Below are 14,716 nucleotides of genomic sequence, written 5' to 3' on the forward strand. Positions count from 1 at the left end.
TGGGCTGCTGGGGAGTGAAAGCTTGACTACCCTTGTGGATACCGGGGTAGACGCGAGAGCTGGCGTTAAAGTTATGAATTGTAGAGCCAAAGAAGAAGAGAAGCCTTCAACAAGCCAGGTGGCAGACACCAATACGAGGGGTTGAGCTAGATGGACAATGGATCAAGCTCAAAAGCTGTGATCTGAGAGGGAAGGCCCGACACAAGGTTCCCTGGCCGGGGGGACGTGATCGCTATGTATCTGATAAATGCTACAAAATATCCAAAGCTGGCGAGCCGCATGCCTGGAGGAAAAGATGGAAAGCTCAGGGCGTGGGGTCCCTAGAGCTGATACGAGTGGTGGCAGCTCGATGCGTGCGAAGATGGATGGTTGGATGGCTAGCTGGTGGAGATTAAGGGAATGACATGCAGAAAGGCGGCCTGAGCCGGACGCAGACGTATCGGGCGAGGCCTCGCGCAAGGAGGAGCATGGCAATGTGGTGTTGCCATTGTGGTGTCGTTGCTGCTGCTGCTGCTGAGAGAGGCACTAAGGGGAAAAGTCCATGCCATGTCGATAGGTCAATCAATATTGGCAGACTTGGCGAGGCGCATGCCGCTTCCACATGAAATTCTGTCCATCGCGGCCCAGAATGGCCGGGTCAGATGCCGTCCAATGCCGAGACTTCCTCTGCGCATTGGGCAAGGCGGTCTGATGCTATGGCTGTGGGTGGCATGCAGGCGGTATCCGAGAGGAGGCTTGGACAGACAAGGAAATACGAGACGACGATTTAGACTACCTTGCTGGGAGCAAAAGAAGGGCTTATCGAGATGTTGGGGTCCCTGATAGGGCAAGGCTCCAGGGGTCAGCCGTTCAAGTTCACCCCACGACCACGACGTGGAGGACGGGAGAGCGCCGAGGCGTTCGAACGAGGTTGCTGCGTTCAATCCAGAGGCGACATGCCAAGATACGCGGACATGCGAACGCATGGGGGAACGAGAGCCAAGGTGCGTTGTGGTGGCTTTTGGCGCCGCCTGTCCTGAATCTTTGGTCAGGGAACGGCCTCTGATCGCCTGATGGTCGACGCAATCCGTAGCTGAGGTGCGTCTAGTACCTGTCGGCACGGCACAGTGACGGCAGGGTTTGGGTACGGCGCATGATAATGTGTTGCTCAGCCGCTTACTACCACGCCGCTTGCGCGTTTTCTGTCGCTGCCCAGGCCGCCTGGGAGCGATGAGGTGGCCTAGGTGGTGATAGATGAAGCAGCTGGCGCCACAGCAATATGTGCAGCGCTGCTGACCGACTGTCGGTGGTGGTGAGGGTGTCCTGCGACTCGTCATGCTTCTCTACCTACGTAGTGGAGAATCTTGGTTTGAGATCGGGGGTTTGCTCAGTTGGGGGACCATGATGATCCCCCTGATGATCAGGAGTTTATGATGGGAGGATGGAGGAATGCCATGCCGGGCTGTACCGGTCGCCAGTGATTGATCCTTCAACGGCAGGAAGGAGGGGTCCAGAGGCGAATGGGCAAGATTGGTCGTTTCTAGATGTGATTTCCGGTTTCTGGAATGATCAGATCAGGGCCAGTACCACCTGCCTGCCCTACGGTAAGGGAGGAGGTACTGGGTAGGCAGTAGCGAGCGAACGACAGATACCTTTGCAGGGTCTGCGCTCATGGTCTGTGCAAAGAGCGCTCCAGTTACTCAAACGTGACGTTGGGCAGCCACGGGCCCCTCTGCTCTTGCCCGGGCGTCCTTGGCAGCACCCGCCGGCAGGTGCATTGGTTCTGTAGGCCCAGAACCCCCCCGTCTTCGTTCCATCGAACCACCAACCGCGAAAAAAGGGTATCTATCCTATCCTGTCTCAACGAAGCAAATACGGTCGCAACATGAATACCCCATGATGCCAAGTGAGAATCCCAGCCTCGCCTTAATTATCGAATGCACCATTTTATTTTGGATGGTTTTATTGTCTTCAACCCTGATGAGGTGAGCTCAACCGGCTCCTCCTGCCTAATCCGAACATACCACAACACCACGGCTACAGCGACTCGGATGCGACACACGTCGCGATGCCATCGGCTCCGGCAACTGTCAGCAGGCCTCACGATTCGGACCGCAGATCAGGTCATCCGTTTCTCCACCTGACCCATTCCCGTGCCCTTGGGGTCGCATTTTGCATGAAAACGTCACCCGTACATCCAAACCTCGGAGAGAAAGTAACGCTGACCGACAGACGGAGGGTGACATTGGACGCTTGAGCCCCCGTCTCGGCCACACTGGACGTACCAACCGTGGTTAACAACATGCCGCCCGGGCCAGGCTGCATTCTCCATATCACGCGCTATGCTGCACTTTACTCATGGAGGCTGCAGGCTGACAGATGGGATTATTGATGGGCCAGAGGCAGCATGTGCCTACCGGCCGGAAAAGCATCAACCCAGGCCTCAGTCTGGGCCTGGTGCTTCACCGCAATGGGCACGTCCCAATCAGGCTCTGACTGCCGATGAAATGCATTATGCAGATCCTCGCGACATTCAGCCTTTTCTCCTTGTGCGACGACCCTCAACGGCGCCCAACGTCCAACATTCTCGTCGGCCTTGATACCACCAAAGTACACCATCATGTCTTTTTTCCACGCCATACATCTCTACCTTTATCTTTGGCGCCAGTAAGCCACCACCAGCATAGCCAACTGGAAATGGCCATCCCCTGCCTACCCGCTCAGCCTAGCTAGCTCGTGGCTTGATAGTTCCTCGACGAAGGCGGGCCGCTTCGTCACCCCATTAGTTACGTTCGACGACGGTGTGACCGCTGGCCTAATCAGAGTAATGTACTCGCCCAATACCATGGCGCCACGGAGATCAGTGTGGGAGAGTCCTCGAATCTTGTTGCTCCATGCTCTCGCTGAGCACTTGTCAAGTTGCATATGCACCCGCCGCTAGCATCTCGTTTCCGTAAGACAAAACCTCGGGGACGAACCCCACCTCATTCAATGAGGTAGCCGGCGGTTTTCCAGAGCGGCCCATGCCTGTTTACCCCTCTGCGATAAACCAGTACTCTTGTGGGTTCACTTCTAATCTATAATCTGTAATCTATAGCTTTTTTCCGCCTGGCGCAACTATCGAATAGGCTGCCGGGGTGTACCCAGTCGTGGCTTTCCGGGAAAGCCTCAATGGGCTCAATGGACCCACGACGTGCGATGAAAGCAGCCTGATCACACGGCAGCGTCAGCTTATTGACCCGGGTGCAGATATCTTGTCCCCCACTGCGCCGTTGTAAATATCGCGACGACCCCTGTCAATCAAGCTCACGCATGGTCAGCCGCACTTGGTCGCCGCGTTGCCAACTGATCGACAACTCTGCCTGGACAGGGTCTGGAGGGGATCATCACATTTGGGGCTCTCGGATGCCTTACCGGGCGGCCAGCCCTCAGTAATCAAGGTCGCTTGAGCAACGGCACGAACACGTAGAACAAGGCCACGGAACACTAGCTCGGGCAATAGTTCCCCATCCCGCCTGGGTAAGATGATCTCCCGCCAAGGTGGGCTCTGGTTTGCCTCACAGGTTCAGACAAGGCCATCTGCTCGTGGCGCCAAGAACCACGCCAGACTAAGTCAGCCTCACCGCAGGTTGTTTCTGCGGATGCGATAAGAAGCAATCTAGCTTATAGGGAAGAGTTCGTGACATGATCTTCAGAGGCGTCGCTATGTCGCCACAAGTTTACGACTAGGCCTGACTAGGTGTTATTTTCACACGCTTGAAGGCTGCTATCACACCTCGCTTGCGTGAAGTCACGTCTTCACTTGATAAACCCAGCTGCGCATATGCCAATGTCTTAATGGCAGGGCTCCTGCTTTCGCATGATGGCACTGCAGGCTGTGTTTGCCCGCCCGAACCGGAGAGCTCCATGTACTGGTCTTGTCTGAGGGCGTTTCGTGGCTCGTATGCTCATGATCATACTGAACCCGCACCCAACAATCACTGATCTACGATGGGCCAATGTGTATGGCATGACTCCAGAGCAATCCATCGATGCCGCTACTTCAACACGTGCTGTTTCGACATGTATTAAGCTCCGGAGTAAGTTGTGAGAGAACTACCCCTTGGTTGAAGGGGACCAATAGCTTCACCCCCACACCCACCACCGACGAGAGAAGAAAGCGTGTTCAGCCAAAGAGATTCAGTGCCGCCCCTTTGGCACGCCGCACTTTGTCTCTGCAACACGAGGCGAGGATCAGCCTGCGGTCGTAGACGCATCCAAGTGCGAACTAGAGCAGTGGGAAGCCACAGCGAGCCTCTCGATTCGGACCCACAGTCATTGGAGGGAACGAAGAATGCTGTGTACCAACTCTGGCGTAGGGCTGCATCGCGCGTCTGCATGTCAAGTTGAATGCGTCGTCACCATTTTCGACGGCTGTTGGGACCCGTCCGACCGGCATAATAGATCGACCATACGACCGTGCTGCGGGAAGCATGGTGTTCGTGCCGGGTGGAACTCACAGAAGACTCCAGCACGTTGTCTCGAGCGAACATTCAAGATGGCTCCCGTGAAACGTGTTTTGCGATCCTCAGAGCCTCGGCCTCTTCGATGATTCCCAACCGCGACGCGATGCTCGACGTGTCATATCGGGCCTGGTCATAGCCGTCGTGAGAAAGCCTGACTGGGCTCCGGTGCATTGTATGTCGCCCGGATTTCCAGGACCGCACCTGGCGCCTGAAAGTGCCCTTGGGCGAGTCGAAATCCGGTCGGCTACGTGAGTCAACACTTTTGCCTACAGCATACTATGGGCGTTTCCGAATGCACTTTTGAATAGTAGCGAAATATCGCCTCGAATATCATGTGTACTGCAGCTTTTTTTACCCAAATGCGCACGACACGACGGCGCGCCCGGCATGACTCATAGTGATCATCATTTGTCAGCCACATTCAGGATGGCAAAACCAAGTGAGGCTGGCAGGCGGCAGGCGGCAGGCGACTAGCATCGCCACAGCCTGGTGGACCCACAATCCCGTCATATGGACGACGACCTTCTTGCCTCCGCGGCGGATTTCTTCTCTCCTACCTTCAACGAACAGCACGATTGAGTAGAGAGGAGGATCCAGGGAAGCGAGTTATTCGTTCACGAGACTTGGGGATTTTCCTTGTTCCTCTTATTCCTTTCTTTTCGCCCTCGAGGTCCCGAGCTTTTCGGTTCGACCAGAGCATTTTAAAAGTCGCTGTATTTCAAAAAGCGCACGCGCCACAAAAATCTACGCCTCACCTCGCAAACGTAGGCAGGCACATAGCCATTGCAGGCTTTTCACCCTCACACTGGACGGCAACACCCGCGACCAGGCTCACATCAACACATCATGCCGGCAGAGGCAAGCTCGGCTCCTGCGAGTGATGGCGCCCAGGGAGGTCGGGGACGCCCGAGGCAGCGGAGGAGAGGGCAGCGCGGCGGTCGAGGCGGACAGGGGCAGGGCCGTGGCGGCGCTGCTGAGCAGGGCGGACAGTCGGCGACTACTGCTCCTGTCGAGAGAACCAACGACTCTCCGACACCTGCAAACGATCCAGGCGATGCCGTTGCATCGTCATCGTCGCGAGGGCGGGGGAGGGCTAGGGGAAGGGGACGAGGTGGCGGCGGTGGAGGCTTGAGGGCTGGCAGGGGCGGTGCTGCCGTTCGCGGTGGAGGCTTCGTTGCGGGAACGCAGAGGACCTTTGGCGGCCACCTGACGTCAGAAATGGCGGATGGTGGAGGTCAGGTCAACGGGGACGCTGGGCTGAGTGCGGCGGCTGCTGAGTTTGTGCCCGGCCAGGCTATCGCTCCGAAGAGGTATGTCGCTGTGCCTCGTGGCGCATCGGGAAGCACAAGAGAGAGAATAAAAGAACGCGAAACTAACTATGGACCAGCAGACAACCGCCCAGGCAGAAAGCACCTCAATATCCGCTGGCTCCAAAATCAACGGCTGAGGATCTGCCCACTCGTATTCACCAGGACATCAGCAATGGCCAATATGAGTGTGTCATTTGCGCCAGCGAAGTCCTACGGTCCTCGAAGGTTTGGTCCTGTAACCTGTGCTGGACTGTCGTCCATCTTCCCTGCGTCAAGAAATGGCATAAGAGCCAGATCGAGAAGCCGAACCCCCAGGAACAAGAGCAGCCCGACCAGCCCAGGACATGGCGATGCCCTGGCTGCAACTCAAAGTTGACGGAACACCCCAGCTCATACCACTGCTGGTGTGGCAAAGACATTAACCCCCAGAATGTTGGCAGTCTGCCGCCTCACTCGTGCGGCCAAACCTGCACGAAGCCGCGAGCGACATGTCCTCATCTCTGCTTTTCAGACTGTCACGCCGGGCCGTGTCGTCCGTGCGATTTGATGGGACCGACACAGCCCTGTTTCTGCGGCAAGCAGGAGAGCACCAAGCGTTGCAGCGACACCGACTATGATAATGGCTGGAGCTGCAAGGAGATTTGCGGCGACCTGCTGCCATGCGGAGAGCACTTTTGTGAACAAGAGTGCCACTCTGGCCTATGTGGCAGCTGTACCGTGCCGATGATATCACGTTGCTATTGTGGTAAGGTCGAGAAGGAGATTCCTTGCGATCGTCGGGACGAGGTGCGGACTTCTTTCAATTATGGCCAAATTGACGCTGCGGAAACGGATGCTGTGAAATCTCAAGAGCCGTTCGATGGCTGTTTCGACTGCGGGGCTTCTTGTGGACGGAAGTACGACTGTGGTCATCACGAATGCCAGAAAACCTGCCACCCCCAGGATGAGGTCGAGGCTCATTGTCCACTTTCTCCCGATGTTGTCGAGAACTGCCCTTGCGGCAAAACGCCGCTGGAACAACTGCTCGAACAACCACGGCAGTCATGCCAGGATCCTGTTCCTCACTGTCAGGAGACATGCGGCAAAATCCTAGCGTGCGGACACGAGTGCGACAGGACGTGCCACGTTGGCCCTTGCCCACCTTGTTACCAGAGGATGGACATTTCCTGCAGATGCGGCCGCACATCCAGCCGGACGCTCTGCCACGGCGACGATATGGCTCTTCCCGTGTGCATGAGAGTGTGCCAAGCGCAGTTGAACTGCGGCCGTCACCAGTGCGGCGACCGCTGCTGTCCTGGCGAGAAGAAGGCGGTTGAGAGGCAGGCAGCAAAGCGGAAGAATAAGCTGCAGAGCCCGGATGAGATTGAGGCCGAGCATATCTGCATCCGCGTTTGTGGGAGGACCCTCAAGTGCGGTGCTCATCAGTGCCAGCAGATATGTCACCGAGGGCCGTGCGGGAGTTGTCTCGAGGCCGTCTTTGACGAAATCAGCTGCACTTGTGGCCGCACGGTGTTGCAGCCGCCTCAACCATGTGGAACTAGACCTCCAGAGTGTCGTTTCGACTGCACGAGGCGGCCGGTCTGTGGACATCCGCCGGTGTCGCACAACTGTCATCCCGATGACATCGCGTGCCCAAAGTGCCCATTCTTGGTTGAAAAGCCATGCGTCTGTGGTAAGCAGAGACTCAAGAACCAACCATGCTGGTTCGAAGAGGTCCGCTGTGGACTTCCCTGCAATGAGAAGCTTAAATGCGGGTAGGTTTCGGTCATTGAGGTGCTCAGCAGGATGACGCTGACACGGTAGCAGAACGCATACGTGCAAAAAGCAGTGCCATCGACCCGGTCAATGTGAGGATGCAGACATAACTGGCTCTCACTGTAATCAGCCTTGTGGCAAATCGAGAAAGTCGTGCGGGCACGCAGACCAAGATAACTGCCATGCCCCATACCGTAAGCAACACCGTCATTCCCGGGGACTTTGATGCTAACAATCACCAGCCTGCAAAGAGGATAAGGCGTGTCAGGCTAAGGAGTTTATCACTTGTGCTTGCCAACACCGCAAGAAGGAAATCAAATGTCTCGCCACCCGCATCAACCCGGAGCCTGAACGCGAGACCCTCAAGTGCGACGACGAGTGCCTTCGTCTCCAGCGCAACCAGAAACTTGCAGCCGCCCTTAGCATCGATCCTGCAACGCACACCGACGACCATGTTCCCTACTCCGATACCACGCTGAAGCTATTCCGCGAAAGCGTGCGTTGGTGTCAGACCCAAGAGCGCGAGTTCCGCGTCTTCGCTTCGGATGCCGATGAAAAGCGCATACGCTTCAAGCCCATGCCGCCTTCGCAGCGAGCCTTCCTCCACGCCCTTGCCGAGGACTTTGGCCTGGACACGGAGAGCCAGGACCCCGAGCCGCACCGTCACGTCAGCGTCTTCAAGACGCCGCGTTTCGTGTCGGCGCCCTCCAAGACCCTCGCTCAGTGCGTCAAGATCAAGAATGTGCAAGCTGCGGCGGCCAAGGCCGGAGCATCCGCGTCCGAGGCGCCCAAGCAGGCGCCGTTCAACGCGCTGCTGCTCTCGACCCCGCGGTTCGCGCTGACCATTGAAGAGCTGGATGCTGCTCTTGCAGGAGATTTTGCGGCGCATAACAATCTGTCTTTTACGACGAGCTTTCTGCCGTCAGATGAGGTCCTCGTCCGCGCGACGCCCGTCTCGAGCTGGGGCTCCAGCACTGCGAACGTCGAGACCTCGCTCGCGAACCTCAAACCCGCAATCGCACGCACAGTTGCTAAGGCCGGCCTCGCCGGTGCCGTGACGCTCGTGCATGCAGACCAGGACCAGAATGTCTTGCGGAGAGAGGTCACGGGGGAGACGAAGGATGCTGGCGGCTGGAGCTCCGTCGTGGGGCGGAGGCCGCAGGCTGCGGCGCCGGCGCCTGTCGAGAAGAAGCCTGCCAGTGGGTTCGTGAGCTTCTCGAGGCTGCCGAGGAAGAAGATTGTGCAAGAGACGGAGGAAGACTGGGAGGCTGCTGCGGAGAAAATGGATGATTAGGCTCTGGCCGTTCTCATTTTTCAGTCGCCGTGAGACTACAGCTTCGTTCAAGATATAAACTAATGGCAATTCTTTCTTAAAATCATAAATCTTGGCGTCTGCGCCTATCACATGCACAAAACATCCGAGGGCCGATAAGATGCCATCAACCAGGGAGATACCTTCGGTCTGTTGGCATTACCTCTAAAATGGCTAAAAGAATTCGTTAAGGACGTCTGTCCAGTGTCTCGTGATCTTCTATTTGTGGTCGTGAGCCCAGACTGCGACGGTCGATATAGCTTGTACATAGGTAGTGAGTTGTGATTCGGACGAAGATGCAGTAAACTCTTCATTCACGAAGGCCTTTTTCCCTACTAGACTAAAATTTTCCACTTACCCTGAAGGCATCATGAGCCGAGGCGAGCCAGACACAAGACCCTCCCCCCCCCCTCACGACATCAGCTACCGTCTCTGCGGTCCACGCCCACGACGAAGAAGCCTTTCCTTCTTCAAGCCGGACGTTATCGCCAAGTCAGCCGGTCCCATCAACACCTCCCAAACTATGAACAGGACATGCCATCCTAACAGGAGAGCGGCTAGCATACGCCAACCCTCAAGGCACGACGCTACGTCCGGGAGGTCTGAGAGCATCGGCGCTGGCCAAAGGCGTCCCAACCAAGTCCACCACACGCATCTGCGACCCCGTCATACCCCGTCTTGCCCGTCCATGACAAAAATTACCGTCCCGCCCTGCAGTCGTTCGAAGCCGCGGGGGGGTGCCACACCCGAGACGCGCGGTCCGCGAACGAATCAGCCACCTCGTATTCGACCCAAGACAGAAAAAAAGCAGCTCATGGTTTCTCTCTGCCCGAGACGAGAGACTGCTGCCGACAAGCAAAAAGCCAGGGCGGCAGAGGGTGAAAAGTCAAACCTCCGCTGCGTGTCAGAGAGCTCCGCTGGCTCTTTGTCCGACTGTTGCAGCTTGGAGCACGATGCGGATCTGGACGAGACGTAGGGACCCAATACTCCAAACTTTCCTCCCGGCAGAGCGGGGCTCATGACGAAACCCAGTATATCCTCTGAGCAGTCTGAACTTTCGTTTTCCCAGATGTGTTCAGCGCGACTTGGTGGTGCCCGGGTGATCGCAACGACAGAAGCTAGCTGCACCATGGGCCGTCGAAGGAGTCGGCGGTTACTGTCTTGATGCATGCATAGGCACCAGCTCCGTCTTGCACGCAGACGCCAGATGCGCAAGCAATCCATATAAGCATTCATCGTGGACTTCGTCAGTGTGTATGTACAGGTCGTCGGTACCTATGTAACATGCTCCTCTCCTCCCCCGCCGCCACCCCCGACGTGTGTCGACTCTCTAGGAGTGAATTAATAAAAAGAAAATACCGAGAGGGTATCGCTTGATGATGACCACCTCAGCCAGGGAGAAACCCCGCCCATGGTCGAGCGCTTTGTCCAATGCAGCCGCCGTTTTCCATTCTCAATGTCGCATCTCAGCCACGCCTGCACGCCTGCCATTCACGCCTCGCTGCCACCCTTCGCATGCCCCGCGTTCACAATAGGCTTCACCATCGGCAGCCTGTTCCGTCTGCATTGTCGGCAGACCAACAGCCTCCCGACGGAGCGCCGCCTCGTCCTCACCCGCGCTTCGTGCTGGTCCTGCTGCTGCTCCTCTTCTTCGCGGGCCGCGGTGCCCAGGGCTTTCCTTTTCGCGCCATGTCTTTCCTACAAGCGCTGTCGGTCGGCCTTCTGTTCGTCGCCCGTGACGGAGGTGATAAAGTCGGAGATCGCCTCAAAGTACCCTTCCTCGAGTACGCTCGAGTTGTGGTCGCCACCGGGCAGCGGCTTCCAGATCTTGATGGGAGCTGTGGCGAGGTCGTAGAGCTGGCGCATGTGGTTTGGCCTATGATGTTGCCGGTGTCAGCGGTCGCGAGTCCTCGAGTGATCAAGTTTTCAAAGACAGATTGAAGTTCTTCGTGTCAGACAATAAGTGGTGAAAAAGGTTATTCAGCGCTCCCCCGAGAGGAAACTCATCTTTTGTGGGTGATAATTTGGCATCATGCAAGAAGAAAACAAAAGAAAGGGGGCCGATGCAAAACTCACGGAACAATCTCATCCTGCAGGCCGGACAGGAAAAGGATCGGCACGGACACGTTATGGATGACCGAGTCGGTCGGCCAGACCTGGTGGCAGAGGTAGGTCAGGTAGCGGGCCGGTGGGATGACGGAGGGGATAAGCTTCCGCATCGAGAGGAACGTGTTTTCGAGGACGAGGCCCGCAATATCGCCGTGCTTCTGGTGCTTCGAGACGAGCTTGACGGCGACGGCGCCGCCCAGGCTCTGGCCGTAGACGACCAGCTTATGGTTGCTCGTCTCGGCGCGGGCGCGGAGGTACTCGATGGCGGTCTGGGCGTCGGTGTAGAGTCCCGATTCGTCAGGCTCGCCGGTCGACAGACCGTAGCCGCGGTATTCGAGCATGAAGACGTTGCAGCCGATGAAGTTGATCAGCATGCGGGCGATGGGCAGGCGGTGGCCGATGTTGCCGGCGTTGCCGTGAAACATGAGCACCGTGATGTCGGAGTTGCGGTTGCCACGGGGGCCGCGAATGTAGAAGGCGGACAGCTTCTCGCCATCGTTGGTAGGGATCACCAGCTCTTCGAAATCCTTAATGCCGAACTGGGATGGCCGGGGTACTTCGGTGCGGGCATTCGGGGGCATGTGTGAAGGGTAGATGAGGGCCCTGGAGACGCGTTAGAGGGTGTTGCCCAAAAGGGGGGTCGGGGTATAAGAGTCGGGACTGGGCGACGTACTTCTGTTTGAAGTAGAGCAGCGAGGTCAGAACCGCAGCAACGCCCTGTACAACACCCGTGTCAGCTTGTGTTACCCTTCAAGGCGGCCTTGGGCCGGTTCCGGCTACGCGCCTTCATGGTCAGGAATCGTGGGGTCTTGACATGGGGAGGACAATCCTGGCATCGGACGGAGGGGGAGGAGAAGGAGAAGGAGAAGAGGAGGAGAAGGAGGAGGAGAAGGGGGAGAAGAGGGAGAAGGGGAGACAGCATGTAGTTCGTACCGTGGAGGCGAGGGCCGGAAGGCGCAGATAGGCCCCAGCAGTGCTCAACATGGATGCGGTCTGCTCGAGAAAGGTTGGCGAGTTGGAGGAGGGGGCGTTCGAGGAGGCCATGGCTTCGGGTCGAGCTTTAGCTTTGGACTTGGCTGGTGGTAATTGGACTGAGAGACGACGTGTCCGAGAAGCCGACCGTCACTTCATTGTCGAGAGGCGCTTTGTGGAGTGCAGGCAAGGGATGCAAGTGTGAAGGCTCTAGTCGGCCACTCGATGACTTTGTGGTCGTGATGTCTTGTCGGCGCGTTTCGCTCGTAAAGGGTCGTTGTTCGTGCCGAGATGGGTTGGGCGGTCAGCAGGTGCGTGTGTGTGTGTGTGTGTGACCCGAAGAGGATGGAGAACAGAGATCAGAGGACAGGATGGGGGTTCCCAGAAGCCCAGAAGCCCAGAAGACAAGACGAACGAGGCTCATCCCAACAGTTCCTGGTCTGTGCTCACCCCCGGCCACCCAGGGGTCGATCGTCTCAGAATGGGCGAGTCGGTGGGGGAAGGGGAAGGGGAAGGGGAAGGTGACATGGTTTGGGCGGCATATCGGCCATGCAATCAACACATGCTTGGTACCTGGTACCCCAACGACCCTTGCTGCATGATCCAAGGCCCCTTTGCAGTGTTGGGCTGATGATGCCTACGGTAGGTATCTACATAGTAGGTAGTAGGGCCAACTCTCAATCGTCATATATCCGCTCCAACAAGCCAGGTCCATCCACGCGTCCCTTCGTCACGTCGTCTACCCAGCCTTGGATGCGCTTGGCGAGAAAGTCGTTGTCACACTTGCGCACTGCCATGTCCGGATCACGCTTCTGCGCGCTGGATTCGAACACCTCCATCCATCCGGGTTCTAGGCTTGCCATTTCTTCCAGGAACGTCTTCCTGAGACGTGTCAGTTCATACTCTTTCACATGGTCCCAGTACAACCCATCGATTTCTCCGTTGGGTTCGACGTCATAATTCGCCCTATCTGGCATGGAGTTCCGTGGTTGATCGTTAAGGAAAGTCGGGAAATAGCATGATGCCCACAGGGGAAGTGCTGAGACACACTCCCAGTCCACAACGCCAGTCAAATTTCCGTCCCTGTCCACGAGTATGTTATGCAAGGAGAGGTCGTCGTGGAACAGCATGGTCGCTTCAGGCTCGGGGTCCTGTGCGGGCGGAAACACAACGTCCACGAGAGGCTGAAGCTTCTTGATGATGTCCAGAGTCTGCTGGGCGTCATGCAGATCATCCTCATCGTCGCTCCCCATCTCGCTCTGCGCAGAATATTTCGCAATCTTGCCGTGGCTTTCTCGGCTGCTCAGCATCAGGCGCACTTGCGTCCAGTCGCGGGTCGTCTTGAACGGGCCGCGGGGTACGTCCTCCCAGCCCGTCGCCCAAACCTCGCCCGGCAGCTTGCTCATTAGGATCCACTCAAAACTAATGCGACTGTGCCGCGATGCATCGTGCAACATAACCTTTGGAACAGGCAGCTCAGTGTTCCGAGACATCCACTCCAATGTGGCGACTTCACTCGGTGTCTTGAATCGTGGGTCGACAGGCAAAGACACCCTCAGGATGAGGTCATCCTGGCCCGCGGCCTGGACGAGGTAGAGCTTGTTGAAGGCGCCTTGCGCCACGAAGATGATCTGACGCGCATCCTTTCGATCCTAGCAGTGACTCGACGGTGGCGCAAATGGCTTCTGGATCCGGCTCACGGGTCCAGCGTGGCTCGCTCGAGAAGGTATTTACAACCCACTCAAGCCCTTCGAAACATGCACGATCGAGAGCCATGGCACGGCTATGAGCCCTGGGTGCTGAGTTGGCGAGGCGTCAGCCATGTCGAGGGGGCTTTGTGGTGCAGAATGATGGCAGCTGGCCAGTTGGTTCATGTGTTGTCAATTTCCGAATGAAACATCAAGTCAACACGTGATATTACCCCTCCCCAGCCACCAACAACAGCTCAGGAATCAGCTCTTCTCGGCCTTCCAATTCTTCATCACAATCCTACACGACGCATCTCTTGGATGATGGGCAAAGTCATATGACGCAGCAGGAAAGCGTCTTGCGCACCTTTATTGCATGATGTTATATGGATAAGTACGGAACTAAAGTATCTACTAAACAAGGACAAGCGTCCAGTGGTTCGCCAGAAGGAAAAAACAAACACGGTAAATCACCAAAGCGACTGGCTCACGCCGTCGTCATGAAGCCTCGTCATGAAGCCTCGTCATGAAGCCTCGTCATGAAGCCTCGTCATTCAACCGACTTGTAGGCTCAGAGGCACTGGGAGAACCACTGGTTTTGCACCTTGCAGGTGCCCTGCGCGCACGTGGTGGCGCCAGTCCAGCCGGAACCGCCGCACTGGCCCCAGAGAGCGACGGTGCCGGAACCTACCGTCGACGGCGTCGTGGCGGTGGGCTTGGGCGCAGCAGCCGTGGTGGTGGTGGGCTTGGGCGCCGGAGCAGGCGTCGTGGTGCCGGCGTTGATCTTTCCGACGCCGGCGTTGGCCTTGACGCTCGCCTCGACGCCGGAGGCCGGCTTGGCCGGAGCAATGTTGGCGCCGGCGTCCTTGCGCAGCTGGGTCAGGGCGTCGGTCTCCTCGATGGCCGGGAGGGTGCCGGAGGTGCTGTCGCGCTGGTTGGGCTGGCAGGCGCGGCCGATGGCGGAGACGCAGGCGGTGCCCCTTGTCCCTGGATGTAATGCTGTTGGCGCGGGGCGTGGACTGCGGGTCACCGGGCTGCTTGGACCCTCTTGAAGAACGTGCCCTCGAGGAGGTTCCAGGGTGGCGG

General features: G+C 57.4%; 4 protein-coding genes across 4 annotated transcripts in view; 1 reads left to right on the forward strand and 3 right to left on the reverse strand.

Moving 5' to 3' along the window:
* Nucleotides 1-5,330: 5,330 nt before the first annotated feature.
* VDAG_08731 (transcriptional repressor NF-X1) lies at nucleotides 5,331-8,843 on the forward strand (the record flags this gene model as incomplete). Its single annotated transcript, XM_009651048.1, has 4 exons — nucleotides 5,331-5,794; nucleotides 5,872-7,548; nucleotides 7,680-7,743; nucleotides 7,803-8,843. 4 exons carry the CDS (start codon nucleotides 5,331-5,333, stop codon nucleotides 8,841-8,843), a joined length of 3,246 nt encoding a protein of 1,081 aa, XP_009649343.1.
* A 1,716-nt stretch (nucleotides 8,844-10,559) lies between these two features.
* Nucleotides 10,560-12,014, reverse strand: VDAG_08732 (bem46; the record flags this gene model as incomplete). The annotated part of the gene is made up of 4 exons (XM_009651049.1): nucleotides 10,560-10,737; nucleotides 10,938-11,573; nucleotides 11,644-11,687; nucleotides 11,904-12,014. The coding sequence occupies 4 exons, from the start codon at nucleotides 12,012-12,014 to the stop codon at nucleotides 10,560-10,562; spliced, it is 969 nt and encodes a 322-aa protein (XP_009649344.1).
* Nucleotides 12,015-12,619: 605 nt separating this feature from the next.
* Nucleotides 12,620-13,765, reverse strand: VDAG_08733 (uncharacterized protein; the record flags this gene model as incomplete). Its single annotated transcript, XM_009651050.1, has 3 exons — nucleotides 12,620-12,824; nucleotides 12,993-13,585; nucleotides 13,706-13,765. The coding sequence occupies 3 exons, from the start codon at nucleotides 13,763-13,765 to the stop codon at nucleotides 12,620-12,622; spliced, it is 858 nt and encodes a 285-aa protein (XP_009649345.1).
* A 436-nt stretch (nucleotides 13,766-14,201) lies between these two features.
* The window catches only part of VDAG_08734 (pectin lyase), a gene marked incomplete at both ends in the record, with an annotated part of 1,486 nt that continues 971 nt past the window's right edge, over nucleotides 14,202-14,716 (reverse strand). The window contains one exon of the mRNA XM_009651051.1: nucleotides 14,202-14,675. Within this exon, the coding sequence (XP_009649346.1) occupies nucleotides 14,202-14,675 (474 nt within the window). The remainder of the gene's footprint in view (nucleotides 14,676-14,716) is intronic.

This window comes from Verticillium dahliae, genomic scaffold, assembly GCF_000150675.1.
Source record: "Verticillium dahliae VdLs.17 supercont1.22 genomic scaffold, whole genome shotgun sequence".
Lineage (NCBI taxonomy): Eukaryota > Fungi > Ascomycota > Sordariomycetes > Glomerellales > Plectosphaerellaceae > Verticillium > Verticillium dahliae.